This window comes from Rosa chinensis, chromosome 7 (genome assembly GCF_002994745.2).
Source record: "Rosa chinensis cultivar Old Blush chromosome 7, RchiOBHm-V2, whole genome shotgun sequence".
Taxonomy (NCBI): Eukaryota; Viridiplantae; Streptophyta; class Magnoliopsida; order Rosales; family Rosaceae; genus Rosa; species Rosa chinensis.
The window spans coordinates 52,446,708-52,460,093 of NC_037094.1; the positions used below are offsets into that span (position 1 = coordinate 52,446,708).

Sequence of the window (13,386 nt, forward strand, 5' to 3'; positions counted from 1 at the left end):
TCATATGACTTAGACAACCTCCTAGTGGACATATAATTGGCTACTAGGTATTTTGATTTGGCAGTAAGGGTAGGTTCATATCTTTTGACTGATTGACCCCGAGTGGTCCTATTTGGTAACACATATTGCCCAACATTAGACTCATTACTACTAGTACTAGTGGGTGGACATACCTCAAATGAGTGATCTTCAGTACCAGGAAGCTGTGGGTCAGGGGTAGAAGCAATGGTAGGAGGGACAGTTGTGTCTTCAACATCATTTTCGGCCATAGAGACTGGTGCTTGAATGTTTGGAGTTGTATCTTCAACATCATTTTCGGCCATAGAAACTGGTGCTTGGATGTTTGGAGCTTCTGCTTCTGGTGGCGAGCTAATGGTCTCAACTGGGTCCGTCAAAATACCACTTTCTTCTTCTCCTCCTTCTGATTCCTCCCCCTCTCCATGATACAACTCTTCAAAAAATGAATTCTCCCCCTGAAGAGCTGTATCTGAAGAGGTAAAATAACTCATGTCCTCAAAGAAAGTGACATCCATAGTGACATAGTACTTCCTGGTAGGTGGATGAAAGCACTTGTACCCTTTCTGATACCCTCTGTAGCCAACGAACACACACTTAAGTGCCCGGGCATCCAATTTAGACCTCTGGTTCTTAGGAACATGGACAAAAGCAACACAACCAAAGACACGAGCTGGAAGATTATGAAATGAAGGTAAGGAGACATGAGATGCAAGAACCTCAAATGGAATTTTTCCCTGAAGGACACTAGAGGGAAGACGATTGATAAGATGGGAGGAAGCATATACAGCATCGCCCCAAAGATACTTAGGCATATGGGCACTAAAGAGAAGGGCACGAGCCATATCAAGTAAATGACGGTTTTTTCTTTCAGACACTCCATTTTGTTCAGGTGTTTGTGGACATGTGGTTTGGTGAACAATCCCATGGGTGTTAAAAAACTCTTGGAAAACATGATTAACATATTCCCCTCCATTGTCAGAACGAAGGACTTTAATGGTGCTATGGTACTGTGTTTGAACAAGAGTACCGAAAGTTTGGAAAGCTGGAAAGACTTCATCTTTGGTTTTAAGAAGGGCAACCCATGACAATCTCGTACAATCATCAATAAACAACACAAAATACCTCATACCCGATACAGTGGGCTCTCTAGAAGGTCCCCAAACATCAGAATGAATCAACTCAAAAGGAATAACACTTTTATTAGACACTCTAGGAGAATAAGTAGCACGATGACTCTTGGCCAAAACACATGTTTCACAACGTAAAGCAGACTCATTCACACCAATAAACAGAGTAGGCATGGTTTTTTTCATAAGACTAAAAGAAGGATGCCCTAAACGGCGATGCCACAACCAAATTTCACTTATCTTATCAGAATTCAAAGTCAAAGCGACTCGGGACTGTGCTCCTGGTTTCTCTCCCGCGTATGTCTGATCCAGATGGAACAACCTGCCCCTCAGATACCCCCGACCGACTATCTCCCTGGTGAGAAGATCCTGAAAAATCACATACATAGGATAAAAGGTCACAGAGCATTTAGACTCAGTATTCAACTGTGGAACAGATATCAAGTGATGAGACAAGTCAGGTACATATAACACATTATGAAGCTCTAAAGTGGGAGTAACACGCACTGACCTGGACCCTAACACAGGAAAAGCCTCACCATTGGCATTGGTGACATAGGACACTGGTGGGGAAGACAAGTCAGTAAAATACGATTGATCATAAGTCATATGATCGGAGGCACCAGAATCAATAATCCATGTATCAGAACCAACAAAGTTAGAAACATTTAAAGCCATACCAATCTTACCACAATCCCCAAAAGAACCTCCATCTGAACTCTGCACAGACACCTCAACCTTCTGGACATCATTGACCTTGGAACTCTGACCTTTACTGTCATCACCACCCATTGCAATAATACAATAGAGGAAAAAACACGCAAATCTCAAGGTACGCAGCGGAAATAAGAAGAACAAGCACCTCCAAATTCCTTCTTCTTCTTTTTTTCCTTTCTTTCTTTCTTTCCTTTTTTTTTTTTTTTACCTGTGGAGTTGACTGGTCTGAACGGGTTGACTGAGTGAGACTAACTGAAGTGGACCGAGTTGAGGCGAGTTAACCGAGTTGAGGTGAGTTGACTGGCAGATCGAGTTGAGGCGAGTTAACCGAGTTGAGGTCTGGTCGATCTGTGGGAGGCGACGAACTGTAGAATCTGGTCGATCTTTGGAGAGCGATGAGGAGCGACAGCGGGCAGAATCTGGTCGGTCTTTGGAGAGCGATGAGGAGCGACGGCGGTCTGGGCAGAGCTGCGACGGGCTGCGAACTGAAGAACCCGATCGACGACGAGGAGAACGACGGCGTTTTGGGCAGAGCTGTAACGCGCTGCGAACTGAAGAGCCCGATCGACAACGAGGAGCGACGGCGGTCTGGGCAGGGCAGCAAAGTGACTCAGATGGCGGCAACACCGAGAATCGATCGATACACGATCTGGTGTGATATGAACTGGTCTAGGGGCACAGTCGGGCACTGCAGCTGGCTGGACAGGCTGATCTTTAGCGCCAGAGGAAGACGAAGGCAGTCTGGGGAGACGAGGCCGGTCTGAACAACGTCCAAGAAGAAGATGCACTGATCGTTCTTGGACGGACCGTAATGCTAGGAAGATAACGACGACAGAATCCCAATAACGCCGTTAAGAGATTCAATAACCCTAACAATGAGGTTTTTGAATTAATTCCTCAAATTAAAGAATTAGAAAATAAGAGACAAAGTCCTCTCAGATCTTTGCTCTGATACCAAATCAAATAGAACAAGATTGAGAATGAATTTTCTGATATCATATTACACCCATTCTGTGGTGTATATAAACAGATTACAATCGTACTACAATGTACTACAACTATTGTGTACAACTGTACTACACAACATATACAAGGTAAGTAGTTACAACAATATATTCCCTTGTTAGTCAATTCCTAATAGGGAACTATGACTCACACTAACAAAAATGAAGCACATCAATATCAAGCATTGCTTCTTAAGAGAAGCATCAACCAACAACGAAATTGAGCTCCAGTACTGCAAGTTAGAGTTACAACTAGCAGGTATCTTCACTAAGGCACTCAGAAAGCCAAGATTGAAATGCTCGGAGTATCACCAATGCGCATTAAGGAGGGGTGTTAAAATAGTGATGCACATTGGAACTTTCTAAACTATTCTCTAGTTATCTAGATTAATCTAGAACTTGTACAAATCTTGCTAGATTAATATAGACTAATCATGTTAGCTAGTGTAGAAAGTGTTAGAATATATGGACTTAACATTATCTGAACTACATTAAGATAAAACCAATTGATTTAATTCTATGAAAATAACAAGAAATTAATACATGATAATAACTCTATTGCCAGTTATTTATTGAGATGTATATCTCTTAATAGAAGTATGAAACTCATTAGTAAATAACCTGATTTACATTAAGTATTAAGTCTCGTAACTAATAAACACTAAGCTAATCTTAGACTCCTTGATGGGATGAGAACAAGATAGGTTTTAGGCCTCTATATAACCAAGGAGAAAGTCCTTGTGCTCACTACGCCTTAATTTGCTATATATATATATATATACAGATCCTATCCAGAGCGAGGCATCGCTTTGAAATTTCAGAGCGAGGTTAGGGTTTAGGGTCACTTTTCGGTCGCATATCCACATCTCAACCGTTCAGTTTCTAGGTACTAATGTATAGATCATCTCTGCAAAATTTCAGCCAAATTGATGGTCATTAAGGCATTGATAACTACCTTAAAGCTAGTACGGTTCAGGTTGGACAGATTCAGTTCGTCCATTGGTTTAAGCGAGTTAGATACCTTAAAGACCATCAATTTCGTTGAAATTTTGCAGAGATGATCTATACATTAGTACCTAAAAACTGAACGGTTGAGATGTGGATATGCGACCGAAAAGTGACCCTAAACCCTAACCTCGCTCTGAAATTTCAAAGCGATGCCTCGCTATGGATAAGATCTATATATATATATATATATATATATATATATATATATAAATGAGAAGACATGTCAATGTAATTAAGAAACAATCATTACATCCTCTGTTTCTAAAACACTAAGAAAGCCTTCTGTTTCAAAATCTTCCTTTACCTAAATTGTTCCTGACAACCTTACACACCTTGTGACACAGTCGGCAAGATCACCTAGGTTTACAAGCAATAAACCTCAAACAAATAATCTGGAGTCCATCAGAGATAAAAGAGATAAATCTCACTTTGATTGAAAATATGATAAAAGATAGTTCTGTAGCCGTTTAAGGCTGCTTAAATAAGAGAAAATAAACCCTAGGGCGACTAACAATGAAATCCTAAAGCCCATGGATAAAAACGAAAACAATCCAAAATAAACTAGAAAACCAAAACTCGGAAATAATAGAAAAACGCAGTTTTGAGGCCCTAAACGACCCCGAAAGCCCTGAAAAATCGCACAGCTCGTAGCAAAGCTACGAGTCTTGTTTTTAGCGCGATTCCCTTTTCAGAAAGCTATGGCGCACCCCAATCGGATACCGAGCTCATTCGTGGCTACTAGTACCTTTTCGTTTTCCTCCTATTGCACGATCAAACTGCTCCTCGAATCGAGCTGTCATCCGTTCTGCATCACCTTGTCCTAAAAACTTACCTCGTTTACCTTCTAAAAACGATCAGACTCTAGTATAGTATGTTGATAATTAAAAATGGGCTTGGTTTCCATGCTTCATAAAAGCATTGATCTGAAAAGCAGGCTCATGGGAAATTGATTGAGAGTAGCTACAGCCTACCGGCTACTTGTGATGTGCAAAATATACTTGTTTGCAGAAACTATCTAATGTCGTGATATTTACACAGCACTACATTTGTATCTACAGAAAATATAATCTTGTTACTTCTACGTTCAAACTAATACCTCCAAGCAATTTTCAATGCATAACTTCTGATGCTCTTATAATCAATTCTCAATGCATAAGCTCAAATGCTCTCATAATCTATTTCCATCAAATAAGAATTTAATCTCATAACCTCAAATGTATGCAACCAAATGATACCTATAGCTCTGTTAAGTTTCTTCTAATACCTCATCGATTTATATTTTAAAGTGTTGTTAACATTATCACATGTTAATTAACAAATTCTTTTTGGTTTCATCAACTATAATATATTTCACACTATCGCTAATCTTATTTGATGTCACGCCACATCCGTCTGTTATCTATGCATGATTTATTCACATCACAAGTATGTAATTAGCCGGTTCATACTTTTTAGAACCGGACTAAATGTATAATTGCAATATTATATTAATCTTGTTCATACCAATTTCACAGGACTTTCATGGAAACCATTGGTATTCAAAAATTGTTAACATGACAGCAAATTGATATTATGCAAACCTCTTGAGAAGCAAAAACCAAGTAAAGCAATATATGTTTTTTCTCAACTAATCAGATAATTTATTTATAAGTTTCACAAATTTTATTAACATAATAGTGGGGCACTGAGCTGTTTAGAAGTGTTCTAATATGTACCCCTCTGCAAATTTCTTGAATTATACCGATTTCAACTCTAAACCTAGCAAGTAGTAATATGGCCTATTGAAGAAGATCACATGTATGATGATACAACAAATAGCAAAAATGATATGACAACATCAATGGTACGTAAGGGCCGTCACCACGTGATCACCAAGCTAGGGTCATGTTCCTTCTGGCCACTAAAACGATCAACGTACCATGTCCCGGACCGGTTCATACCTCCATACTTCTTTCACATAAGGATCTACCAACCTAATTCTCAGCTCTTCGCGAACGGCCTGGCTTCTTCAGCCTTTTCAGCACGCATCCATTAGTAAATTTATGGCTCTCCTCATTGCTCAACAGATCATAAACTTATTATCAAGAACCTGTCAGACACCATCTTTAGCAGAAGAAAATTGGTGTCTACATGCATGGTACGGATATATATATATAGGGAGCTTTAATTTCTTCTATTCATACACACAACAGAAGCTTCACGTATCCTCCACATGACCTCTATATAAACAGATCAGAAAAAGGAAAAGGCAAACTTGAAAAAATTGATCAGTGAATAAGGTTGAAGGGTGCCGCCAATAGTTCTTTTAAGTGATCAATACCTGGATTCATACAAGCGTGGGAAAGGCGTTAGGATGACCGGCTAGAGTGTCATCTTTGTCAACTCTCCGGTTAAAAGTTGGTGACTCAAAAGTCAAAAGTTCGTCATCTTTGGAAAAAGCCTGCGCATCACTTGGCACCATTTAACTCATCATGAACCTACAAGTAGACGTATAATTGCTTCAAAATAAAGAAAAGGCTGGGATTTAGAAAATAAAATAAAAGGACAAACATACTTTGTCTACAGCAGCTTGGAGATCAAGTAAAGCACCTTCATTTAGGCTTTAGTAGTTTAGTTTCCTTACGCCTACCCTCCTCACCACCTTTTGACAGCTAGGTATAATCCCACTTCTTTCCTTAACCTATATATATATATGGACTATGGTAATAACAGCGAGCTGAGCTGCATGCAGAGTTTGTTATGGTTACTGTACGTTAGCTTATAGCTGAGGTTGTTGAGGCTCAAAACCTCTGGCAGAAAGACGGGCATGGCACGTCGAGTCCTTACGTGGTGGAAGACTACTGCGGCCAGCAAAAAGGGACCGAAACGGTCATAAGGGACTTGAACCCAAAATGAAGCGAATTGCTCGAGTTCAACATGGGTCAGCCTTGTGAAGTGTTTGGCGGGGATATGCTGGAGCTCAATGTCTACCACGACAAAAACTGCGGCTCCACAGGCAGAGATAGCTTTCTTGGCAGGATCTGATTGAATTCCTCTCAGTTTGTCAAGAAAGGCGAGGAGATTCTCATCTATTCCCCCTACAAAAGAGGGGCATCTTCGGTTTGATTCAAGGCTACATTGGGTTAAAGATATATTACCTGGATGAGGTTTGCAACCACTACTGCAGCTGGAGGAAACTGAGGCTGCTGAACGACACTGCCTTCACCGTCTGAGACAGCACTGCCACCACCAGAATCTGAAATCAAAGAAGAAGAAGCACCTGGGTCAGAAAGCAAGAAGCCTGCCGAAGAACCACCAGTCGAGACTTGAGAGTACTAATGAAGACATCTCCAGCAGTGTTAGTGGCATTATGTTTTACTCTGAAACCAAATAGTTCTGGAAGGTAAACAACATAAGTGTAGAGATCCAACACTCACGCAAAAATACTGTTCATAATTGGTTTCAGACATACCTATGTGCCATGCATTTTCTTGAATTATAATGTACAGTTGGATCAGTTACTATGACATAACACTGGTGCTGATTGCAATAAGTAAAACAATGCATTATGAAGTGGCATTATGATGAACAGTTGCGTATCTATGTGGAAGGCTATCTGGGCTATAGCCTAGACGAGATTTGAGCCTAAAAAGTCTCAAGTATAGGTATATTTACCATCAGTTCATAGTAGCCCAAAGAAAAAAAGAAAAAAAAATCTTATCTGCAAGACTGCAACCAGTTCCTCGCCTCCTAGAACGCACAGGCAGCACAACGGCACAGCAGCCAGTTCTTCTTGAGCCCACGAGTCTAGTTCTTCTTCCTGCAGTTCCTTTCATTGCAGTCATCTTCTCCGGCTTTCCTCATCCAATCTTACAGACTTTGTTTTCTGATTTGCTCCAAACGGCGACTCAGCAGGGCATTAATTTATTTTCTTTTCTGATCAATTCTCTGATTTCTCTCTTGATTGGTTTTTTGGTTTAATGGGTTTGTTGATTATGCATTCTTACCTTTGGATAGTGGCTCTGAGCTGGAATGAAATGTATGATTTAGCATTGGTTTTGGTTAGTTCACTCGCTTCAAGTCGGTAGTATTTACCTCCTCGCTTATAGATGGCATTGGTCGCATTGCTTTGTGTTGATTTTGGGATTGTCTCTTTGAATGAAGTCAATGAACCCAATATTTTCTGTTTTCCTTGTGATAATGTTTAACCCAATCTAATCAGCTATTAGGATACAACATCTTTGATGTTTTCTAATTTAATAGTTTATCAGACTAATACTCTTTGCAGTAGTAGCTGGCAGTTTTCTATATCATCTTTGATGTTGATAACTTGATATTAGTTGTTCTTGACTTGTTGTTAGTATAACTTGAGCTCGTGTTTGATTCTGAAAATTAAACCAAATTAAGAAAAAGATTGAGGATTTGATATTGTTGATTGTTTGATACTTCGATTCTTGCCTGTTCTATGTAAAATTGAGTTTTTGGGAATACTCTTGTGTTTTACTATGCATATCAACATGTTCTATTGAGCTTTTGTTTGTTTAATTTGGGGTTGGTGGAATCAAATTTTTGTGCACTTATAATTAGCCTAGACCATTTTCGGATCTGGATCCGCCACTGATGATGAATAGAACAATACATTAAAGCTCGTTCCTACAATGTGTTGGCCTAGCTATATATTCCACTTGTTTGAGACTGAAAACTGCTATTTTATATAAATGGCCTTGTCTCGCATAAGGCATAAGTCAAATATTATCGCCCTTCAAAATAATTTTCCTAATATGTTTATCCACTATGAGGCTCACCATTTACATATGCATGTTACAGAAACAATATTTCTCACTAATGCTCAATCATGTGTGTGCATATCATTGATGCATAAATTATTATTATCCGATCCGTAACACAATTTCTCATCTAAAGTCCTCATTACTGACAGATGAAGGATGCCTGATGCCATGATCTTGCACAACGATCCTAGCCCACATTAACATCTACTATTCAGCTAGAACTGTTATATATTAACTATTGTCGATCCTTGATCATCCACAAGATTAGTGTCTGAATCGAACAATTTCGATCTGAAGCTCAATCTCAGACAAAAATAGTTTAAACTTTCAAAACACAAACAAATTAAGATGTTGTACAATTACTTTTCTCAGTCAACAATTACTAAGGGATACCACCAGTAACAATACCACCAGTAACAAATTAAGATGACGTACTAGTACTGCAACAAGCCAACAACGTATAACAATTCATTAAGAGAGATTCTTGCGTACGTCAACCGTACCACGTGGTGGTTGCGGCTGACCAATTAGAGACCTAACAGGGGGTATTTTGAGTATTTCACTTTTAAAAAGTAGGGATAGTTTCGAAAAAAAAAAAATTCTGGATTTTTAATTGGTCAGCCGCACCGCCACGTGGTACAGCTGACCCTATGCAAGAATTTCTCATTCATTACATTTGGAAGGATGCTGCCATATAATTTTACTGCATTTCAATTCACATTCATTAAATTCACCGCAAGATCATCTTCAGAAAAGGCTTCTATTCCTGTAATTCATCAATAGCTTTTGAATCAAGTCAAAAGGTGCCAGTGTGCCCCCATTAAGTTATCAGATCCCTGGATTTCATATATAGAAGCGTGGGAAAGAGGTTTGGGTGACTGGCTAGAGTGTCATCTTTGTCAAATCTCCAGTTATCATAAAAGCAAAAAACCAATCTAGCTTGTTAGGTCGGTGGTGACACAAAAGCTGGTTGTCTTTGAAAAAAGCTTGCCCTCAAATGCCTCAATTACTTAATTTCGAGGGAATCTTCAGGCTCTAGCTAAAGAAGAAAAATATTATAACAAGGGAATAAATCAAAGATATGCATGGGACGGCCTAAATAGTCTTAAAAGCTGCTTGGAGATCAAGTTAAGTACAGCACCACCTTTAGTCTTTAGTTTTCTTTCTTTATAGGATCCCAAACCCTCACCACTCCCTTTCCCTCTTTTCTAGTTTTCTTTACCCTACAGCTACAATCCCACTACTTTCCCATTTCTCGATCCTATAACAAAATCCCACTACATATACATTACTCTTCCTCTTCCTCACTTGATCTCACTTGATACTATGAGATATAGTAAACACTGTAAATATTGCCAGTGATTAATGGCTACTGTTCGGAAGCTTATAGTTGAGGTGGTTGACGCACGCGATCTTCCGCCGAAAGACGGCCACGGCACGGTGAGTCCATACGTTGTGGTAGACTACTATGGCCAGCGAAGACGGACACAAACTGTGATCAAGGACCTGAACCCTAAATGGAACGAGCTGCTCGAGTTCAACGTCGGCAAGGCCTCCGAAGCCACCGTGTTCGGGGATGTGCTGGAGCTCGACGTCTATCATGATAAAAACCACGGCCCCACCACCCGGAACAACTTCCTCGGCCGGCTCCGGCTGACTTCCTCTCAGTTTGTGAAGAAAGGCGAGGAGGCTCTTATATATTTTCCTTTGCAGAAGAAGAGCCTCTTCAGTTTTATTCAAGGCGACATTGGCCTAAAGATTTATTACCTAGATGAGCCTCCTCAACCTCCTCCGCCGCCGCCGGAGGAACCCAAGCCTGCTAAGACAGTTCCGCCTCCACCGCCGGAGGAAACTAAACCTGCTGAAGCTACGCCGCCTCCACCGCCGGAGGAGGCCGCACCACCACCCCCGGAATCTGAGAAGAAAGAAGAAGAAGCGCCACCGGTAACCGAGCAGCCGCCGCCGTCGGAAAGTGAGAAGCCTGCTGAAGAACCACCGGCTGAGGCGGCAGGGAAACCACCGGAAACCGCAGCTGCTGAAGTTGGAGAATCCGATCAGCCACCGCCACCGCCACCACCAGAAATTTCAGGCGATGTACCAGTGCCGGATCAGCATGAACATATTGAAATGATGGCAGCTTCTTCAGTATCGAAATTAGTGCCGGAAATCAAGTTCGTCGGAGGAATCAACGGTCCACAGCCAATGGCTCGGCGGCCTTCTGGAGTCCCCAGCTACACACAGCTGGAGCCAACCGAAAGTATGTCAATCGATGGTCCGACGTCGTTTGATCTGGTGGAGAAGATGCACTACCTCTTCGTCCGAGTGGTCAAGGCCCGCTACCTCCCCGCCAACGGCAGACCCGTCGTGAAGATCTCCGCTTCCAACTACCACGTGACGTCAACTCCCGCCAGAAAAACCAACTGCTTCGAGTGGGACCAGACCTTCGCTTTCGGCCGCCAGTCGCCGGACTCCTCTTCCATCCTCGAAGTCTCAGTGTGGGATCCGCCCGTCCCCGACCCCACCGGCATGGCCTCCGGGCACAACTTTCTCGGCGGAGTTTGTTTCGATGTGGCCGAGATCCCGCTGCGGGACCCGCCGGACAGTCCCTTGGCCCCGCAATGGTACAGACTCGAGGGGGGCGGGTCCCGCATCAACGGTGATCTGATGCTCGCCACGTGGATGGGAACCCAAGCGGACGAGTCGTTTCCCGACGCGTGGAAGACCGATACCTCGGGAAACCCTAATGCACGCGCGAAGGTGTACCAGTCGCCGAAGCTCTGGTATCTCCGAGCAACCGTGCTCGAAGCGCAAGACGTTGTCCCCATAACGGCGTCGTTAAAGGAAGCCACATTCCAAGTCAAAGCCCAGCTCGGGTTCCAGTCTTTCAAGACCGAACCATCCCTCACTCGAAACGGCACGCCGTCTTGGAACCAGGACTTGATATTCGTGGCCGCCGAGCCGTTCACCGATCACTTGGTTTTCGTGCTGGAGAACCGGCAACCGAAAGGGACGGTCACATTGGGCTTTGCGAAGATACCACTCACCGCCATTGAACGGCGTGTCGACGACCGGAAAGTTGCGTCGAAATGGATCAGCTTGGAGGATCCAAAAGACGAGAAGAGGGTGTACAGCGGAAGAATGCACGTCCGGATTTGCTTCGACGGGGGATATCACGTGATGGATGAAGCGGCGCACGTGTGCAGTGACTACCGCCCCACGGCGAGGCAGCTGTGGAAGACTCCGGTTGGCACCATCGAGCTTGGTATTATTGGGTGCAAGAACTTGATACCGGTCAAGACGGTAAACGGTAAAGGATGTACAGACGCGTATTGTGTTGCTAAGTATGGGTCAAAGTGGGTACGTACGCGGACCGTATGCGATAGCTTGGAGCCCAAGTGGAACGAGCAGTACACTTTCAGGGTGTTTGATCCTTGTACAGTGTTGAGTATTGGTGTTTTTGATAGCAATGGAGTCTTCGAAACCGACGGCCCGAGGGAAGCCACGCGTCTGGACTTTCGAATTGGGAAGGTACGTGTACGTATATCGACTTTGACTACGGGTAAAGTGTACAAGCATACGTATCCGTTGTTGGTCTTGTCTCCGGCCGGATTGAAGAAAATGGGTGAGGTGGAGATTGCCATACGCTTTGCTCGTGTGAGTCCAACCTTGGATTTGGTCCACGCGTACTCGCAGCCTCTATTGCCGTTGATGCACCACATAAAGCCACTAGGAGTGGGGCAACAAGACATGCTGAGACGAGCGGCGGTTAAGATCGTGGCCGCACACTTATCACGATCGGAACCGCCGCTCGGCCGTGAGACTGTTCTCTACATGTTGGATGCGGATTCACACGGGTTTAGCATGAGGAAAGTTCGGGCCAATTATTTCCGGATCATCAATGTCGTAGCGGGGGTGATGGACATTGTTGGGTGGATAAATGACACGCGTTCGTGGAAGAATCCGATGGCTACTATTCTGGTGCACGCATTGTTGGTGCTGCTTGTGTGGTTTCCTGATTTGATAATCCCAACTTTGTTGTTCTACGTGTTCGCAATCGGAGCTTGGAACTATAGGTTCCGTTCTCGAGTCCCACTTCAACACTTTGATCCAAAGCTCTCATTGGCTGATACAGTTGACCGTGATGAACTTGACGAGGAGATCGATATGGTGCCAAGCACCAGATCATATGAGGTAGTACGGGCAAGGTACGACAAGCTACGGACGCTTGGGGCACGTGTGCAGACGGTACTGGGGGATTTTGCCACGCAAGGAGAGCGCGTGCAGGCGTTGGTGACGTGGCGTGATCCACGTGCGACGGGGATTTTTGTTGGACTGTGCTTTGTGGTAGCGATGATATTGTACTTGGTTCCGTCGAAGATGGTGGCAATGGCCTTCGGGTTCTATTATCTGCGCCATCCGATCTTTCGCGACCGAACGCCGTCGCCGGCTTTGAACTTTCTGCGGAGGCTTCCTTCACTGTCGGATCAACTCTTGTAGAAGATACATGGTTGATTAAAATTCAGAAGCTGAGATCTGCTTTACAATAATGATTGTTTCAGGAAGCACATAACCGATCAGGTTTTAAATTAAGCTTCTAGTTTATTTAGTAATTTTGGGTAAGCAGTTTGTATTTAGGGAAGAGAACTCAAGATAAAACAAATATGTAGTTCTTGTAAAATATGGAATGCGTTTTTGATTAGCAGCACACAGCTACAAATTCTGAATGGTGCCTATATTCTCCTG

The 13,386-nt window shown here is 42.9% G+C and overlaps 1 protein-coding gene across 1 annotated transcript; it reads left to right on the plus strand.

Annotated features, from left to right (window-relative positions):
* The first annotated feature begins 9,799 nt into the window (after positions 1–9,799).
* Positions 9,800–13,348, plus strand: LOC112176560 (FT-interacting protein 7). The gene has a single exon (XM_024314548.2). The coding sequence runs from the start codon at positions 10,009–10,011 to the stop codon at positions 13,138–13,140; it is 3,132 nt and encodes a 1,043-aa protein (XP_024170316.1). The 5' UTR covers positions 9,800–10,008; the 3' UTR covers positions 13,141–13,348.
* The last annotated feature ends 38 nt before the right edge of the window (positions 13,349–13,386 follow it).

Bases quoted from the DNA above. Each gene is read 5' to 3' on its own strand.
- LOC112176560 (XM_024314548.2), top strand. From the start codon at position 10,009: ATGGCTACTGTTCGGAAGCTTATAGTTGAGGTGGTTGACGCACGCGAT.